This window comes from Herpailurus yagouaroundi, unplaced genomic scaffold (assembly GCF_014898765.1).
Source record: "Herpailurus yagouaroundi ecotype Mexico unplaced genomic scaffold, PumYag 29, whole genome shotgun sequence".
Classification (NCBI taxonomy): domain Eukaryota; kingdom Metazoa; phylum Chordata; class Mammalia; order Carnivora; family Felidae; genus Herpailurus; species Herpailurus yagouaroundi.
Genome location: NW_024412377.1, coordinates 82,921,674 through 82,941,769, shown reverse-complemented (window position 1 = coordinate 82,941,769; position 20,096 = coordinate 82,921,674). Strand labels below are relative to the sequence as shown.

Sequence of the window (20,096 nt, the reverse complement as noted above, 5' to 3'; positions counted from 1 at the left end):
CTTGTTAGTTTTTCTCTGATTTTCTCTTCATTATGTCCCTTTGAGCCAATAGCTGGTGACTGGTGTGAATGTGAGAAATGGTTGCTCTTTCATCTTTACTCTCTTACTGATCTCTCATGTTACCACTTGCTGAGTGTTGGACCTCTGTCATCACAGCCCAGGAGAAGGTGCAACGTGGAGTCAAAACTCACACACCTACTGTGGCAAGACTGACTACTGGGTCTATATCCAATTCTGACTGTAGTAGTCAAATGTGGTAAAACGGTGGCAGGAGAAAGAGCAACAAAAAAGCAGAAATAACTTTCTTAACAACATTTCAGGTCAGCTTTTCCCTCGGTAAATTAACACACTCATAATTCTAAGGTATATCGTCATAACTGGTCAAAATAGAAAAATGTCACAATGGAAAGCACTTTACTCCTATTTCTTCATATTTACCTGATACATAGGGGCATGGAAATATGTGTCGAGTAAACTTATGGACTCAAGTATATTAGTGACTGCATTTCTCTTATAATTTACAATCTTTCAGAAGAGTTATTACTTTACAAAATTTTAGTAAAATAAATTATATAATTATCTCGTTCATTTAAATGTTTTTCTTTGCAAAACACTTTCCATAGGGGCGCCTGGGTGGCGCAGTCGGTTAAGCGTCCGACTTCAGCCAGGTCACGATCTCGCGGTCCGTGAGTTCGAGCCCCACGTCGGGCTCTGGGCTGATGGCTCAGAGCCTGGAGCCTGTTTCCGATGCTGTGTCTCCCTCTCTCTCTGCCCCTCCCCCATTCATGCTCTGTCTCTCTCTGTCCCAAAAATAAATAAACGTTGAAAAAAAAACCAAAAAACAAAAAACAAAAAAAAAACAACACAACACTTTCCATAATAATATTTCACGATAGAACATGGCTTGCTCTTTTGTCCTGGACAGTTTCAATTGAAGCCGGAAGGTAGAAAGCTCTTCTGAGGACGAATATCCTCAGTTGGTTTAGGAATCTGAGGATGGAGAGTGATCTCATTACTTTATAATTTTTGATCGTTAGTCAACTCAGTTATAAAGTCTGGACCAAGCAACATATTTTCAAAGGCTCTCACAAAGGTCTTGAGGCTGACACTACCTGATAAGTAATGCCTGAGGTGAAATGGCCTAGCACCCACAGAGCCAGGAGGAGACCACACTGAGGCATTGGCACCCCCTCCTGTCCCAGCTTTCATTGCTTGAACTATGAAGATTCACAAGAAGTCTAATTGCTGAATTCAAAAAGGTATCACAGTTATGTTCGTGATGTTAGCAGTTTATGTTTGATTATAATATAGTACAACAGCACTATACCTGAGGAAAAGTGAAATAGTTTTATTTTCCCCAAATCACTCAAGGAAGAATGTATCCTCAGATTATAGCATTTTACTACTTCCTACTTTTGAATACAAAGGAGAGTAAAGATAATAGAAAATATGTGTTTGACATGCTCTAAGAATTAAATTCTTCTTGTAAATAGACAATAAAATTTAAGAGGAATAAGCTTTTCAGAGAGTAGTAGACTCAGTGTCTTATGTGATTATCTCCCTCCAAAGAGCAGGAGGTCATTTTGCTGATATCTATTAAAATAAACAACAAAAAAAGGGTGCTCGCAATATTTAAAGAGAGCTATGCACCAATTTGAGGAAGTGCTGCCTTTGTAGATGTAACAGATAAAACACAAAAGAGAAAGACTACACATTTAAATAGATCTAGCAACTAAGCTAGAGCAACACTCCACAAGAAGGATTCGAGAAATCTAGTCAAAATGCTTTGTCCCATTAATATCTGATTTGCTACATTTCCTAAGATTCACAGTTGATTTTAGCTAATTGTGATCAATCTTCAAACTCAACTCACTTCTAAATTTTGATCTTTGAGGGGCTTTTATATAATTGCAAAATTTATACGCAATGCTTTGCCATCGCTTAAGAGAACCTAACTTTTTATTGTCCAATACTTGAAAAAAATTTTCTTCCTTGGAATTCAGATAAATTTAGGAAAAAAAAATGTATGTTTTGAGTATCGACTTAAAAGTGTCAGTGTGTCCCCATGAATTGGGCATACGATCTATTTACTGAAAAGGAAACTGTAGTACTGGAACCTTCTAAGTGTCAATAGTCTTTGATTTTGGGTAATTTTGGAGATATACAATCTTCTAAATTGACGAAATTCTATGTAGGTTTTCTTGTTTCCTCACACATTTGGGAAGGAAGCATTTAATGTACCTTTAAAATTTGTGTAAATTAGATTGGAAGTATTGTTTAGTAAACAATAAATGTTTATGTCAGAGGATAGCGTAAGTGAAGAAGGATGGACAGAAGGGCTTGGAAATTTAGATTTATATAATTTTAGGAAAATTAAAGAATGCAAGCATAGGAAGGAACAAGAGTTATAGATCATTTTGCTTTAGTACTTGTTTCTCTGATTTTTGAGGGTCCTTCTGTTTTGTTGTTGCAGGAAAAATAACAACAATTACATCTGGAACATTTCCAGTTTTCCTGCTTAGCACTAAAAAAATAATTGTAGCAACACCAACAAAAGCTTCTATACAAATCACTTGAAAATTGCCATAGATTTGAAGCATACTTTTGTTGGTATGCTACTGCTGATGTCTCTTAGATTTTTAAAGTAGAAATTTCTGTTGGGATCTTAAAGTTACCTTTCCTATGTCCAGTACAACCACCCTATATAGCTCACTAACATGAACGCTAAGATTTGAATTACAGGGGATGTAGATATGCCTTTGTTTGCACATTGATGTTTCTTCTTAAGCAATGCTCCTCTCTTGGTCCTTGAACGTGAAGGCCACTTAAAATGTCCTTATTGTTGTAATAACTTTTAGAAAAATCCATATGTTGTTTAATAGCAGCAGGCTTTCTACACAGAAAATACCTGATAAGGTATCCTCATGAGCCTATTGTCTTCAGATCGTTGCATTGTATTCCCATGGCCTCTGCAAGTTCAGTTCCTCCTCCCTTGCTTGTGCTTCCTCCATTTTTTAAAAAAATCATTTGGCTACACAGAGCTGCCTCATGTCATTCTCTGCATACATCATCTCTGTTTTTTCTCTTTTCCTGCATAATGGCCCAGCTTTTCTGAGAGTAGCTGTTGTCCCGAGTGTGATCCTTTACTAAAATGGGGATTGAATGAAGGTGAAGCACAAATTATCTGGACGCAAAGGAAAACCAGGCATTTGAAAAGCACCCAGAAAGGAACGAGTAATGAACCAGAGTGGCCTCGATGAATTGCTGTAGAGGGAATTCTCAGTTCTGACACAAAAGGAACACATGGATACCAAGGAAAACCAGGGGTGGGGGGGTGGGCAGAATCTCAGTAGGAAGCCTGCCTCATAGGCTGGTCAGCACAGAGGGTTGAAGCCAGTAGCCTTCCAGATAGCAACAGAAACAAATGCATTTTATGAGTAACAGTTAAAAATTCAAACATGCCGGTTCTGGGACACAAGATACTTGGAAGGGTTGACATCCCTTCATAATTCATGTTCATTGTTCCTCTAAGTAAAATATGTGTCTCCCTATAGTTATTCTGTTAGGAATTGTACTTTAAAGGCAAGAGGACATTTTTGATAATGCACATCTTAAACTTTTCATTAAACTACCAAATTTAAATTCTACCTTTTTGTGCACTCTGACATTTTTGTCTGGCATTTTCATTAATTTTGCGACATACATAAATGTAGCTGAAATGTTAACTGATCAATACTTTGTCTCTCTCATGTAGCACTAGCACTCCATTCCCTAAGGACCACACAGCAGAACAGAAATTAAATGTGTAAAATATCAAATGTTAATGTTAAACACAGCGGCACTTACTGTATAACGACAGAAAAGGCTAAAACAATTCCAAATGGACAGATGGTACCACAAATTATCTACAATCACATTTAAAGATTAAAGTTTGTCCTGTAAAATAATTCTTTGACGCACACTGAAGTGTGTCCTTTTACTGATAGCTCAGTTGTCCAATTATTTTTGTGCTCATTACAGTGAGAAATGACAGTACTGAAGAGAAAGAGAGAGTGCGCACTCCGTTTTTTTTTTTTTTTTTTCCACGTTGCACCCACTGACATCCGCAAGAACACAAATGTCTGGTCAAGAGCCTGATGAAAATTAGGCCCAATTTATGAGACATTTCCACGTCTGCAATAGATGATTCCAAAAGACAAGCAGGGCCTTCTGCGCCACATACGTCTGTGTTTGCTCTCAGGCATACAATATTCATAGTAAAATTTAAAAACCTAATTCATAGCACACAAAAACAAGGACATTCCCAGGAACATGTTTGCTTCTGTTTTATCCCTCGCCTCCCCGGCCGACCGCAGCTTTGTGTCGTCAGCCGGCTCTAGCGTCTTCCCAGAGCACACAGGTAGTGCCAAAGGGGCCAGAACCTCTCTGGCCCTACGTTTCTTAGGCTTTCCACTTTAACTGACATTGGGACAAAAAGATCATTGTCTTTCCATTTTGGTTTCGTTATTCTACATTTGTTTTTGGATAGGAAATTAGAAAAGAAAAAGAAAATGGAATAGAAAAAAAAAAAGGCTCTTAAACATTATAAAGTTTACTGATCTGGGCCTAAAACCAAGCCACATAATGGTACAAATGCATGTGCTCCGTGAAGCAGCTGCATTTATGAAAAAGTGGGCCAAGTGGAACCAATATTATAATAATAGACCCGAGATCCGTCAACAGGGAATGATGGGAACAATATGTTTGTAACAATGGGGTGCTGCTCATACTCTTCTCCTAATGGAAAGCAGTTCTTTTCAATAAACTGGCCTAAAAAGGCTCTGGTTATGCAACGAGATCTTTGAAACATTTCATTTTTAAATATATCACTTAATATCCTTAAGATGAATAAAAATCCTACAATATTTTTTTTTTCTGAATTGTTATGATACTTAGATTATAAGGTACATATTTTAAAAGCTCTTTTAGAAAGAAAAAAATATCTGTTGTGTGGCTTTGGGTAAGGTTCTTTTCTGTGCCTCAGTGTTTTCCTCTGCATATTGGGGAAATAATAGTATCTACTTTGTAGATTGTTGTTAGGTTATTGGGAGTATTAAATTCATGTATTCATGAAAAGCACTTTCGTGCATTAGTGTCTATAAAACAGTTTCCTGGTACATAAAGGCTTAATAAGTATTGGTTGTTATTATTATATAGAGGATTATTATATTATTATTTATAGGATTATGAGATAGTTTAGAATTTAAATGAAAAGTCCAAGGAAAGCATTAGGCTATGTCTATCATCATTTAATAACTAGCTCTATTAGAGCAAAGCCTTATATATCTGGCATCATTGGAGAAGAGTTTCTTCACTTAAGAACAAAAAATTTCACATTGATTGACTGGTTTATTGGTTGGTCTGTTGATCTGTTGATCTGGATGGCCATTTATATTGGGAGCCTACCAAGTACTAGATACTCTGCAGGTGATGCTGGGCCACCAGGGTGGAAAAGGCAGGGCCCCCCTTCTCATGGTATGCCCAGCTCAGGTCTAGATAAATGAAGTTCAGTTTTGTTGTTCGTTATTTTAATCACATTCAGTAGAGTGTAACTCAGGGCTTGTATTCAACGAACTGTCAATGTTATCATTTCTTCTCAAAAGTACTCTTCTTGCACATTCACATTGCGACTTGTGAGGCCTCTTCTCGCCATTCGTGTCTGCAGACCCTTATCCCACCTTTACTGTGGCCTCCCCCTCCTTTTTTGCAAGCATCTCGCATTCAGTTTGTGTTTTGTAGGATGAAGGCTGTTGGAAACTGACTGCCAGCTGAGAGAGATATTATAATCTGTCTTTCCCAGTGAACTTGGATACCCTTACAATGAAACCACTCAAGTGTTATCATGTACATGTACCTAAGTGTCTCAGAATTTCAGCACCTGATTTTTGTTAATCAAAGGAAACTATGAAAAAAGCCTGCCATCTTGAATTCGTTTTACGTCAGTGACCTCTAGAAGAGAAAGTTTATGAAGACTTATACAATACATTGTAACATTAAAGCATTCCGAATGAATGTTCCTGAACAAATGACATAACTGTATAGATTCCCCTGTTTTCAAATTTCACAAACAGTTGTGCGGGATGACTTTGGAAGGAGCGAATCAAAGATGGCATCGTGGCATTTTTGGGAGAATATTACTGCATCTGTTATAAGGGCCCATGGAACCTGGAAGTAATGGCATTAAATATACATAGAAACTCAGTGTCAGTTTTCCCTCATTAATATCAAAGTGTCTCTATGATAGTGAAAAATCATAATCCAGGTTGCTTAACAGTACCCCAATGTATTTATTATGTGGAAGAGCTAACTAAAAGTATATTGACAGGGGAAGATTTTCTTTTCCCAAACTTAATGATGATGGCAACTGCTTTCTTTAAGGAGACAACAACATGTCTATGGGAAGCAGGCTGCCTAACTTTCTGGTAACTTACAACACAAAGGGACATACACACTCTTTGTTCCATGTGCTCAGACATTAATGAAAGTCCTATACAAGGCCTGAGAGGAGGACCCAGCTCAAAGTGCTAAACAGATGTGCAGACACTCATTTGAATGGTAATACTAAAAGGTTGATTTGTTACTATAATTAAGGCTCTTCTTATGAGCTCCATCATAAAGTCATATTCTGCTAAACTGGAAACTATAAGAAAGCCTAAGGTACTCATCTTCTAACAAATATGACAATAAAATAAAGGATTTCAGAAGAAGGACTCTACTTAAACTTCAGACTGAAACCCTGAATAAGCAAAACTAACGTGAGAGCGGAAAATCCCAGCTAAAGCACAGAGGAAAGTATTCTCTCAGATTTTCTGGCTTTGCTAGTTGGTCTCATCAGCAGTTTTTAAATAACCAAAGTAAAAGGCTACAAGATGAACATTGTTAGAGGACTATTTGGATCTATCAAATTCTCACTTGTGCCTTTTTAAAAACTGGAAATCTCAGAAACAATAAAATGTCTCTTAAATAGGTCACATCTACTTCCAATTGATTCACATATTAAAATATTACCAACCAGCATCCTACTGCCAATGATTTTCATATTTTGAACAAAATCTATAGAACAATAACATTAAAATAAGGGTGGTCAAGATTATTAATTTTTTTTTAACACTAAGGACTTTTCTTGGCTCTGTTATTGGGATTTGGAATTATGCAATATGTAAAATTTTACTTTTTGACTGTCATGGAGAAAATTATATATTGGCTGAGATTTCTTGCTTTCCGGAAATCTGGTGGGGGTGGGGGATGTATTCTTGGACTCAGACCTTGAACGATCCATCAGGTTCCTGCCCACGGCAAATCTGTCCAGTCAAGTCTTAAAATAGGAGTTTTAAAATGGCCACATCAACATAACTGTTACTATAGCCACAGAAACATGCAGCTATGATTACTGAATTTAATGAATAACAATGTAAGTAATAAAGAATTATCATACCACAAAAGCAGCGAGGCTCCTTGGGGGTGAATCCCAATCAAAGCAACTATTAACGTAGTATGCAGCATTTACAAGCACCATGACACAACGCTTCATTCTGATAAAGTTTCTTAGGAGCAGCTGTACAAAAGATGAAAATATTATTAGAATTTGCAAGATTAAAAGCCATCAGATATGGCACAAAATTCTTCAAGTTTAGTGTGACTTGAAAAGGATTCATAAAGTTAATGAAGTTGGAAGAATATACCAAGCAATTTGGCTCAAGAGTGAAAGGAAGAGAAGTATCTCTGGAAACAGCAGAAAGAACTGAATTATAAGAACAATTCCTTAGCTAAATAGATTTTCTTAAAAAAAGCATTATTATGTGGATTGGGCTACCTATGTGCAAAAGGCAAACATCTCCAAAAATTAAAAACATTTACATACTGCGAATCTTAAATATATTTTTAAATTCTTAAATCTTATTGTGGTTTTAAGATTCTTTACATGCCTTAATTTCAAGATATTTGAAAGTGAAATGGATAACGTGGAATGTTTCAATTTCAGGTCTTAGAGAAAAACCTGTCAAGTATTGCTTTTTTTACAGAAAACAAAATTTTCATCATTTTTGTGGGATTCTCCCTCATTTACTATCAATTTTTCAGTCTCGGTCTCTCTTGGTCTCTCTCTCTCTCTCTCTCTCTCAGTTTCTTCCTCTCAGTCTAATTCTCTGTCTCTCCTTTCCACAACAAATTTAAATTATATTTTCTCATTACTTTTTCATCGTTTTGGAGTTCAGAAAAAAATTATGGTAACCAAGTGCTTTACAAAATCTTTCATTAAAAAGGTATATGAGAGTTGGTACAATTTAAATCTAAAATTTAAAACAAGGCATGGCTACAACTGTAAAAGAATAGCCCATATGTTAGATGATGATACAAAAAATGATCTACAGCTGTGCTAATAATTAGAATACTATGTCTACGGGTAATATTTTGCTAATTCCAAATATACTTCAATAGTGATCTGGTATTTTAAAGAAGTAGTTATATAAAGTTTCCTGAGGTCATATGGAAAAAATATGTCTATGTGTATGTCTAAATATAGATGCATGTACAGGCAAACCAGTTTTAACAAGTTATTAAAATTGAAATTCTTTCAGGAAAAGAGTCACCCTTTTTGTTTTCCTTCTTTCCTTCCTACCCTGATCACCGTCCTTTTAGAGCTACTTTCATTACTTTTATCTATAATTGTGAAGACAATGTAATCTGTATTTCTATTTAGATAGATATTGCATTTGTAATGCATGCACTGTCTTTAAACAACCAAAGATCCCACTGTTTACGGTGAATTGATTAGATGTAAAACAAAACTAATTTTAGGCTCCTAATAGCACAGAAAATTGTTCAATATTTTAACACACACAAATGAGTTCTGTATGCTTTATTGCCGCAACAAAAACATTTTACTTTAGCTGTGTTAATTGGAAGTAAACAGTTTTTTAAAGAGGTAGCTTAGTACCCTTTCTTAACTTGATAACAAACCTAATTTAAGACTGTGTCTAATTACAGGATACCAAGCCTTATTTATGACAGAAAAATCAGATGTGCTGATTTTCTATTTTCCTAGCTAAAAACGCCAATAAAAGTTCACTTCTAAAAGATCATAGTCAAAATCTAATTAACAGGGAGGTTTCCCTTAAAAGATGGAGCCCCTCTCTTGTGGATTAGAGGGAAGAGCTTTATGCAGGGCTCGCTTTACACACACCTGCATCATACCTGTGGGTGGTCGTCTGGACATATATTTGAACCTCGGCTTTTGGTGTTCTCTCTTACACATTCCATGGCAATCAGACAGTATTTTATGTTCAAAATGATCATTCTTACGCCAATGCATGAATACATATCCATTCTATGCAGCACCTACAGTATCCCCTTTCCATTCTGACCACCCCCATCTAATTTATTAGTTTGGTATTGTCCTTGCTTGATCTTTTAAGGAAAGGAAGGGAAGAGAGAGAAAGAAAGAGAAAAAGAAAGAGCCATTTCACATAAGTAGATGATCAACAATTCCATAGGCTTCCCCCCCTCTATACTTCCAAAGTTTATTTGAATTTACTTAGATGTTTTACAGATACAATCAGGTCTTCCCAGAGGGGTTAATCTTTCCTTGCTCTTTACCTGTTTAGAGAGTCTGTTTTCCTCTTCAATGTACTTCTGTTCTTTGGGTATTAATGTTCGTAAGCTGGCTTTCACCTATACATCAACATATGTGTCTGTTATGGATTAATATATTACAAACGTTTACAAGTTTTTCACGCAGTTCGATTTGCAATAATTCCTAAAGTTTCAAAGTCCTGGCTGCTGTGCTCATAAAATATAAATGTATACAGTTGCACATGCATGCACTTCCATTTCTTACGCCGGCAGGCAGCGGCCGAAGCACAGCCGCAGTGGCAGCCGCCAACTATAACAGAAAGTGTGGGTGTGCCAGGCAGTGGCAGAAGCGTATTCTCCAGGATACATCAAGGTTTAGAGAAAATGAGGAATGACAGAAATTCTCTACAAATCAGGAACAAAAGCTTTCATGAAACTGAACTCTTTAGCAGTACAAAAAAGCCAAAGTTAAGACTTACAGCATTAAAAATCACATCTATTTCAAGATAGATGACCCCCTTTGTTGGCCCTGTCAGCTGCTTGTTTTTCAAGACGTAGGCTTTCTGTTCACCATTTTGAATCTGCGGGAAAAGGACATGACAGCCGTCTGTCTCGCGGTCTCCACTGAATACACTCCCTCAGTGACCTTTGACCCCCAGCTGCTGAAACTGACAGAGAACCCAAAACAACTGTGGCAATTCTGACAAGTACCTGTTCATTACCAGGATCAAGTCTGTCAGGAAAAATTAACTATCATGGGATTCAACATGGCCGTGAATTGAGTATGTTAAAATTTTTAGTGTTCTTATTACAGACCTTGGTTGAGAAATGACAGATACAGAGCTGAGGGTTTTTTTTTTCCTTGAGCAAAAGCAACACAGAGCAGTGTGTCAGGTGAATAAAACTTACAGACAGCAATGGTATAGCAACTTTGCCCAGAAAGTCAGCACTTCGATCCCGATCTTCATCATAAACTGTCACTTCAAGAACTGAATGGATATCTTTAATGTTGCTGCATAATAAATACACATAAGAAGAAAAGACTTCATCAGTGGGGAACAAGAACAAAAATGCTTTTGAAAATTTAGATGGCTCCAGCTGATTTTGTGTGTATGTGTTTTTATGTATGCTATTTGCATATACACATATACAAGGTAGCTTGGTATCTGACAGAATTTCCCATAATGCACCTTAGTAGACTACAGTGATGGTTCTATTATCTGGAACTTTGAACACCACTGTAATTTCAAGTTATAATTTTTTAATGAAATATAATCTTCCATCTGGATGGGCGCAGAATAAGTTATTGTAAAAAAAAAACATCAATTAGTGGCACTGATGTTTTTGAGACTTTTCCCTCTAATTATTATCACAATAATTTCTACCTTCCTATTAACCCCATGTAAAACTTCAGTAAATTTGATATCAGCAAGAGTCACAGTATATTTTTCTTTTTTTTGTAACAGTAGGACATCTTTTTGTTTACAGTTCTTAACAAAACTTCTGGTAGTTTTATAGTAAAAATTAACCAACACATAAAACAGAATGGAGAAAATGTAACATTGATAGCTTTTGTACCACCCCAGGATTTAGAAATTAAATAGTGTTCCATTATGTTCCACAGACAACGTATGTTAATAAACAACTGTGTGAGCTCTGCATTTTTGTTTCTGGAAAAATAAACCCCAATTGCTGACAGCATTGATTCTTTGATCAAACTGTTTTCCAAGAAAACATGAATTAAGAGAAAACAAAAAAAATGAATATATTCATTACTGAAAGACTGCAACCACATGTGAGAAGAGGCTTTATCAGGGCACAATCAATTAATGGCTTTGATAATAATCAAACCTATTCATTCAATTATGCATTCCAGGGAAAAACACTCTCAACAACCTTCTTAGGAGTGCAAGTCTCCTGACCAGGCTTTCATCTCTTATAAAAATGTGGAATTCCTTAAAGATAAATTGGTCAGATAATTAAATCTGATTAGTTACTGGCTCTTAAGCTGAGACATTATAAGAAATTAATGAGGAATTTAGCAGTTTTCATATACAAGAAAATAAAACTATGTTAGAAAACTTTTAAGAAGTACTCTGTTTGGAGAGTTTTCCTTTGTTCAGAGTTCATTTCTAAAGCCCAGTTAAAAACATACACACACACACACACACACACACACGCACACACACAACGAACTTAGGAGATACTATGGTGTAGATCGGCAGCTTTTTTAGCGTGTAGTCAAAAGATTTATAAACTTTTTTTTAAAAAAAAAGAAAAATCAACCTAAATGGTGATCTGGTAACTAGGACAATACTTAATGTTCTTATTGTACTAAAATGCAATAAAACAAAACTAAAGCATTTCTGAATTTGAGACTGAATTGTTTGCTGATTTGAGCAATGGAACAAATAGAGCTTTGTCCTCCCTGGTGTCAGTGCATTTGGGGGGAATTTCAATAGAAAGCATAAAAGGAAGAAGCGGTATGGCAATTCAGTTAATGGGAGCAAAACCCTTAGTCAAATCATATAAAAACCTCAGTTTAAAAAAAAATCTGTGAAAACACAGAAAAACAGCATACGCTTTCCCCAGGCTTCACTATCAGAAAGGTAGTGCAATTATGCTATTCGGTGTTGCCAGCAAAGGCAGTCCAGATGTGCTGAGTTGTTAATCGGTCAAGAATAAACACACACACACACACACACACACACACACACACACACACACGCACGCATACAAATATCTCAAAAATAAATATTATTAGCTCCAGTTTTGAAATGAGCTCAAGGTAATGATTACTTACAATGTGAAGATTTTGTTCCACTCAGGATTGAGATTTTTGTAGACGGTGTGTGTTAGCAGCCTATCATTGTTCAGTTCCACTACACAAAATGGGTCACTTTTGCCTATAAGAGATTTGGGGGGGACATTTTCAGTACAAATAGCACCCACAGTTCACAGGGTCATGAGCACGACCACATCTCTTTTCTACAGAGTTTTATAAAAAACAAAAACTATTGTACAGTTTAAAAAATTTAAAAACAACATCAAAATATAGTTAGACATAACTGGATAATGTTAACAATTGTTGTGATTCAGAGCAATTTAGAACCTGAAAAAAGTGAAAGAGAGAAAATTATATAGCTGGTATTTCAATTTGCACTTTTTTTTAATACAAAAACAACACTACTGCCAATTATGAGAGAAGATGTGATGCCAGTTTATCCCTAAGTCAATTTGTATTTAATTCTATAATGATCCTTTGAAAGGCTCAACCCCTTCACTTTTATGCATATATTTTCCAACTCCTCTGACTCATTAGTAACTTATAACAGAAACTCCTAAACAAGTTTATGTTGGGAAAACTGCTTTATTACAGAATAACTCCATTTTAATGTACCTTCAGATTCCCTCCTGAAATATCTATGGCATCACAAGAAGGTAAATTAGACCCTCTGAGGCAGAAGAAATTCTGCCATTTGAATCCTAACCGCTCAACCAGTCTGCATGTTAAAGAGCAGTATTTTTTTCCTGTCCACTGAAAGTAAAGAATTTGGAAGTTATCATCTGTTTACAGGGACTCTGTTCTGCCATAGTCAAATCTTGTCCATTCGGCAATTATATTGTGTGATATCCTCAATATTTCGTAATGTCATGTGAGGTATTATAAGAACCCCATAAAGTCAGAGGCTCTTTGGGGCAGCATTAATGATATTAGTGCAGCATGTAATTTGTTTGATACCTTATACAAATGACAATGAAATCAATATTTAGACAAAGCTGTCCAGAGGTCATATCTTTTAAACTACAATATTGATTTAGACTACATAAGAGGTTAATGTGCATATTATTAACTTTAATGATAAAGAATAATTGTTTTAGATGCATTGTGAATTGTAGTCACTGTAGTTTACACTTCTGTGAAAGCTTAAATATCATTGAAGATTTTCAATTAAATTTTAATAGGAAGGAATTCATTAGCTATCAGGGACAGATAAGCTACGTGTTCCCTCACAGCAGTGTATTTACTTTCCATGTTGTAATTCTTAAAGTGAGCTGTACCAACTTTGACTCACATTTAATTGAACGTATTAGTTTTATATTAAAAAAAGAGATTAAATATATGTGTGTTATTTCAGCGGCCTCATATACCCCAGGTTGATTGCATACTTTAACAGCATGGTAGTCTTTTCAATTTTTGGTCATAGGAACAATTTTGACTGAAGAGTAGAGACTAGAAAGCCTTTGAGCACTGGTAGAATTTTTATCTCTGCCTTAGGATCTGTATTATCCTTTTTCATACACAATGTGGAAAAGAGAATTCAAAAAAGAACAGTTTGTTCATTAAAACACAGTGCAATAGGTTTTATACGCCACATCCACAATTTTGTTTTCCTCCGTGAATTCAAGTATAAGCATAAAAAGTAGATTTGAACAATTTCTAAAACCTCACTTCTTTTCACGTAGCTTTGTGCTGGGCACTATAGTGTGCACAAAAGAAGAGGACATAAACCACCACCTCAAATAATTTATTAAAGGGTGGGACGGAGAAAACACCTATCTGTAATGATCAGAGAGAAAATTAAGGCCATATTTAATAGAATTCAATGTCAAAAGAGTAATTATTTTACTATCACTTTAGATAGAACTTTAGATCAAGTTATAAGTGTTGGTAACTTTTACTTAAAAGCCAAGCGTAACGTTCACACTCTTCCTGGAACCTCCTTTTAATCTTTCTCATATATGTGTACATTCATGTAAATCTTAATTTAGTAAAAAAAAAAAAAACAAAAAAAAAAACAAAAAACAAAAGAAAAAGAAAAAAGACTACATAAAGAGAGCACTTATTGGCATTTTTGTTTCCTTATTTTCACTTGCTTTATTTCAGTTACTATTATATTTCAATTGACTTGGTTTTACTTGCCCTCAAGTGATCAACAATGTGTAAGAGATTCAGTCAAAGTTGCACCACTTTTTCAATTGCAAAACACAAGAACAAACTTCAGAGACCAATATGTATTGGGGGAAAAATTACTTTAAACTTCTATCAGCAGAAGATGAAAATCCTCCCTTGATTTTTTTTTTTCCCCCTACAGGAATTATATTCAATGGTGTAAGAGGCTTTCAACCCCATGGAAAGTCTCTGAACTCACCACCTTCTTTGTTACTCTATCTGTATTTGCTGACAAAAGATATGGAGTCTTAAAGAAACAAAATCTGTTCTTAATGATTAACTCTTTCCATACCTTGTTAAGAAACGAATACATTTATCAAACCCTATGCCCATGAGGCAGTGTCCATCCTTATTTTCTTACCATTTACTTGATTATTTTTCAAGACCATTCCTAGAGAAAACTGATGTCCTCTGTCTACCACTCATTCTCTCAGTCATTGTTTTCTATTAGAATGAAGATGTTAAAGCCCTGGAGACAATGCTGCACCAAAAATAGTGTGAGAACCCTCTGAAGCCACTCCTCAGTCATTTTGCTGGACTAAATTCCAGTGGCATCCATCATTGGCAAAAATATTCACTCATATGTACCTGCTTATAACTTGAAATGGGTAAGCAATGTAATTTTTAAGAGACCATATTAGACACTGTACCAAATGGAATGGCACTTACATTAAAAAAAAAAGAGCCTTTTACCTCAGACCAAACTACTATTTAACATAGCTTTAATTAAATGTATTTAAGCATAAGTCACTAGGCAAGACCTTTCCCAATAACTGTGTTGTATCTTAGCAGTTAGTCGGCCACACACATGCGAAGAGCTGGCTAATGTTTTGACTACAGATTCATTCACTCAACAAATAATTATTACTTACCATGTACCAGGCAGTGTTCTATGTGTTGAGACTGCAGAGGCGCATAAAATAATAATAATAATCCTGACCTCATGGTGGTTACATTGAGGAAAAAGATAGACAATGCATACACACATTTTATGGTACTTTAGAAGGTGATAAGTGCTATAGAGAAAAACATCGGGAGGACAATGAGGAGTGCTTGTATATATGTGCAATTTTTAAAAGGACTGTCAGAGAAGGTCTCACTGAAAAAGTTCCGCATGGGCAAAAAGAAACGAAAGAGCCAAGGGAGTGAGCTTTGGGCTACCTAGAACAACAACAGATTGTGGAAAGGTCAGAGAAATAGCTGTGCCTAGTGTTTCTAGGAATATCCAAGAAACCAGTGTGACTGAAGGAATAGACTGGGAGAGGGGGACAGTATTCGATGAGGTATGGGGAGGGTGGCAGGTCTCTTTAGAATACGTTTCCTCAAGAAGTGCTAGGGGAAGCTTTTGGAGGTATTTGATCTGATGGCTGCTATTTGGAGAGTAAGGTGGAGAGAAGCCAATGGAGGAGGTAGCAGAAGAGTGAGAAGGATACTGTGATACTTCAGGTGATGGAAAGTGATTGGATTCTGAATGTATTTTGAAGGTAGAACCAACAGGGCTTGAAGATACCAAAAGTAAACAATCTACCATGCCTGATACTGTTATTTGCTGATGAGAAACAATTTATTGAGCTTAGCTAAGTCAGTCTTTTTTCCCAAGGACTAGAAGCATTCAACAAAGTGCTCAGAGTAGCTTTCTCTGGAATCTGGTAAAGAGGAAAATTTACGTAAGGAGAGAGCAGCCAATTTTATATTTAACTTCTCTTCAACTTTTCCTTCTAAAAAGTTATGTTTTTACAGTTATCAGTAACAGATGCCAACATCAGGTCTTTACACACTGTTATTTTCGACTAATTTAGAAAGTATCCTTCTGCCACTGCATGATTCAAGGGTAATTAAAAATTAACAGCAGTTTCAACCAAAATAATAGTAAACGTACAATATCAAATTCTATAAACTTACCACTAAAAAGCATTCACCATAGTTTTATTTTAAAGAAGGGGCTACACATAGTTAATGTGCTTATCCGGCTTGCTAAATGATGCTTTAAATGACTGGCTTTTCAGTTTCTAAATTTTGCAGCCTTGATTATGTGCCACTTAAACAACTGAAAACAATCACAGAAATACCAGTGATGGACCTAACCATTAATTATCTCCTTAATTATTCCTTCTTTTCATCCTTTTATCGTTCCAGTTAGACCCCGTGATATGCTGCTTTGCTTGTTGAGAGTATCTGAGGAGAGGGATTGACTACAGGAAGCAGTGTTGATGTCTATTAAGAACACGGTATTCTGTAAAGCCCTCGAGAGTGATGCAAAGATGCTGCTTGTAATGATTTCATTCAATACTGTATGGCTACAAGTGCAAGAAATTAAGGCAGCATGCAAAGTTGAACTTTGTCTCTGATTATTTTGGGCTATTTAAACAGCCTAAATGTATGAGAACAGATTACATAATCGCTCATCTCCCTCTTATTCTAGTCATAAGGCTAAAGCTGACCTGTGGGTACCAACTGGTTTTCCCTTAACGTTCACTGTTTTGGCTAAAAAGCGCCTATCCTCTTCTTTGCAGTGCAGGTAAATGAAGATATGGGTTTGGATGCAAGATAGAAATTGCAGCGCTTGGCGGGGACTGGAGCAGTGGGGTTGATTGCATTAACCACCATGACTGCTAACAGAGAGTCTTAGCCTTGCTTGAGAACATTGCAATTTTCCATGTTGACAATCTTCTAGAGAGAAATAGGAATACCTTTTGAAGCACTCATTACTGATTGAATGCCTGCTCTTCTCACCCCAGAATTATAAGTATGATTAAGACATAGTCCAGCACTCAAGGCACGCACAATTTAGTGGGCATGATAGGCATGTAAATACACAATTATAATGCAGGATTGCAAGTGCTGTAATAAAGGTAAGTGAAGGGTGCAATGGAAGCAATGAGAAAGAAGCATATCATTCTCTAACTCTAGAACAGGAAGGGCTGAGGAGGCGAAGACTTCCTCAGTGGATGAGCTGACCCTGGTGATCTATGGTGATGACGCATCTCTATCACCAACAATTTTAGAAGGACAATTACCTAAAAAAAAGACTTTAACAATTTATGACAAGCAATGTTTAGCTTAAATTTATCTCTTTATCCTTTTAATAGGGTCTCTACAACACAAAAACTTAAAAACATGTTATGTAATGACTATAAAGTAGATACTTAAAAATACTGGGTTAGGACTAATGCATTTGTCCATAATCTAGTTAAATACGAGGGGCTATTTTTTTCCCCTATGGATTTTTATAGGGGGAAAAAATCTCCCGCGGGAATGAGAATTGGAGGTTCTTCTATCTTAACTCAAAAATAAATCTATAACAAATTTTAAAGCATATGCTCTAATACCTAAATTCTTCTGGTGAAAAGCCATTCCCACCACAGTAAAAACAGATGTCAGAATTGTCTCCAATGGGCATCTTTTCTGGCAATCTTCGAAACAGCACTGAGGAATAAATAGGATGCAGTGACTGGCTAATTCTCTCTCACTCTTAGCTCTTGCTCTTTGAGGTCACAACACCGACATATTTATAAAGAACTGTGGGAAAGTCTGCACCACCCCTGCTTGCTTGTTACCTGTTGTGTGGGCAAGTGGACGACTTCAGTTTGTGCAAACTACTGGTTTGAGCATTAAAGTCACTCAAAAGATACTGAGAGATATTCTTGCTCCCAGAATAGAAAGTTAATCCTGATCCATCAGTGGTGGGCTTTGTCCAGGGTCATTTTGCTGCTGACAAGCAGCACAGTTTGCTGGATGTGATGTGTTATAGAAATGTGTGTGTAGGGGGGCTACGCAGTGACCACCTCTTTGTTGCCCTGTCTCTGAAAACACAGAAGGCTTTCAATAGCATGGAAAGCAATTCATATCCATTGGGGCCTTTTATTTGGGGCCTACCTTGCACAAATTAAGCTCCTTGGTTTAATTTCCTCAGGTGTCACAGTTTGAAATGGCTATACTTTAATCTTTTTAAAAAACTTATAATCATGGTTGCCCTCTGTCCTTTCCACAAACTGGAGTTTCAATCATAACATATAACAATGTTCTACATACATGAGGGAATTGCACGGGGTCCAGCAAAACAAAAAAACAATATGTCGGATATATCTTGCAATTGCTCCCTTATCACTGGAGATGGGGGTTTGACCTTTGCTTTTTTCATCAACTGACCTAAACATAGTTTAAACGTATGATTGGTAGAAATACATTAACTGAACTCCTCACTAGGTTCCCAATGGGTCTGATTCTGGGACCGAGTAATGATAATTGGACTTCTCTTTCCTGACGAAGTCATGACGCAGGTTTCCTTGTGTCAGGAAAACCAGCCCCCTACAATTGTGGCTCTCAGCCCATTAGGTATAGTACATCTTTTTTCATATTGAAGATTTTATAATGTCTTCCTTACTACTTTGAAATTAAACTGACCCAATCATGATTTCAAGATTTCATATAATGCATTAATGCCATGATAAAGGAGCACTAAATAGAAAGTTGTTTATAATAAAACCATGGTTTTTTTTTTATTCAACAAATATTTATTGAGGGCCTACTATATGCCAGAACATACAAACAAAAAAAGGAAAGGTCCCTGCTCTCTTGGAGTCTGTGGTGGGGAGGGAGGAAAAAGAGACTAAATACTGAACACAATTAACAAGTATATTTTATGTTAGAGAGTGATACATGTTAATGTAAATAGAAAAAAATAGAGCAGGAAAAAGGATTTGAAGAATGCCGAGAAGGGGCACAGTTTATAAATTTAATTAGTGTGGTTGGAGTAGTCCTCACTGAGAAGGCGGGATGTGAGCAATGAACTGAAGGAAGTGATGGAGTAGTCAAATGGCTACCTGGAGATAAAGGTCCCAGGCAGAGGCAAGAGCTAGAGCAAAGGCTTGGTGTGCTCAAGCACCCTGATGGTGGGGCGCAGTGAGCAATGGGAAAAATTGTAGAACATGTCAGGGAAGTAATGGGTAACCAGATCATGAAGGGCTGTGGAGGCAATCCTAAGGTCTTTGGTGTTTGCAGTATAAAATGGCAGCCATTTGTAAGACTTGAGTAAATAATATGTATTTCAGAATGTAATCTAGGCTCAGATAATCATGAAACAGATTTAAAACCTATGCCAATGTCTATATTTAATCATGCGGCACATAGGACAATTTTCACTACTTAAAATCATCTAATACTTTGTAGGATATTTAACATCCGCAACCTACTCCCACCAAATACTAACAGTGCTCCCTAACCACTGTGGCAATTCCATTCTCCCACAAAGCTCTAAAATGCTCAAGGGGGCAATACTGCCCTCCTACAAACGAGAATCACTGCCCTACAGCAACAGTTCTTAAACATTTTGGTCTTTAGGTACCCTTAAAATGTTTTTAAAAAATTTTTAATGTTTATTTATTTTTCAGGGAGAGAGAGAAAGAGAGAGTAAACGGGGAGGGGCAGAGAGAGAGGGAGACACAGAATCCAAAGCAGGCTCCAAGTGGTCAGCACAGAGCCAGATGTGGGGCTTGAACTCACAAACCGAGAGATCATGACCTGAGCTAAAGTC

General features: G+C 36.5%; 1 protein-coding gene across 11 annotated transcripts in view; it reads right to left on the bottom strand.

Annotated features, from left to right (window-relative positions):
• Positions 1-20,096, bottom strand: part of MCTP1 (multiple C2 and transmembrane domain containing 1) — a 534,454-nt gene that overhangs the window by 146,349 nt on the left and 368,009 nt on the right. For 10 of the 11 annotated variants that reach the window (XM_040448430.1, XM_040448439.1, XM_040448423.1 and 7 more), the window contains 5 exons: positions 12,413-12,515; positions 10,519-10,621; positions 10,089-10,190; positions 9,634-9,708; positions 7,475-7,594 (listed from right to left, as the gene is read on the bottom strand). In XM_040448430.1, the coding sequence (XP_040304364.1) occupies positions 7,475-7,594; positions 9,634-9,708; positions 10,089-10,190; positions 10,519-10,621; positions 12,413-12,515 (503 nt within the window). Of the gene's footprint in view, positions 1-872; positions 991-7,474; positions 7,595-9,633; positions 9,709-10,088; positions 10,191-10,518; positions 10,622-12,412; positions 12,516-20,096 lie in introns of those variants that run through there. The other variant, XM_040448447.1, reaches the window with a different exon arrangement.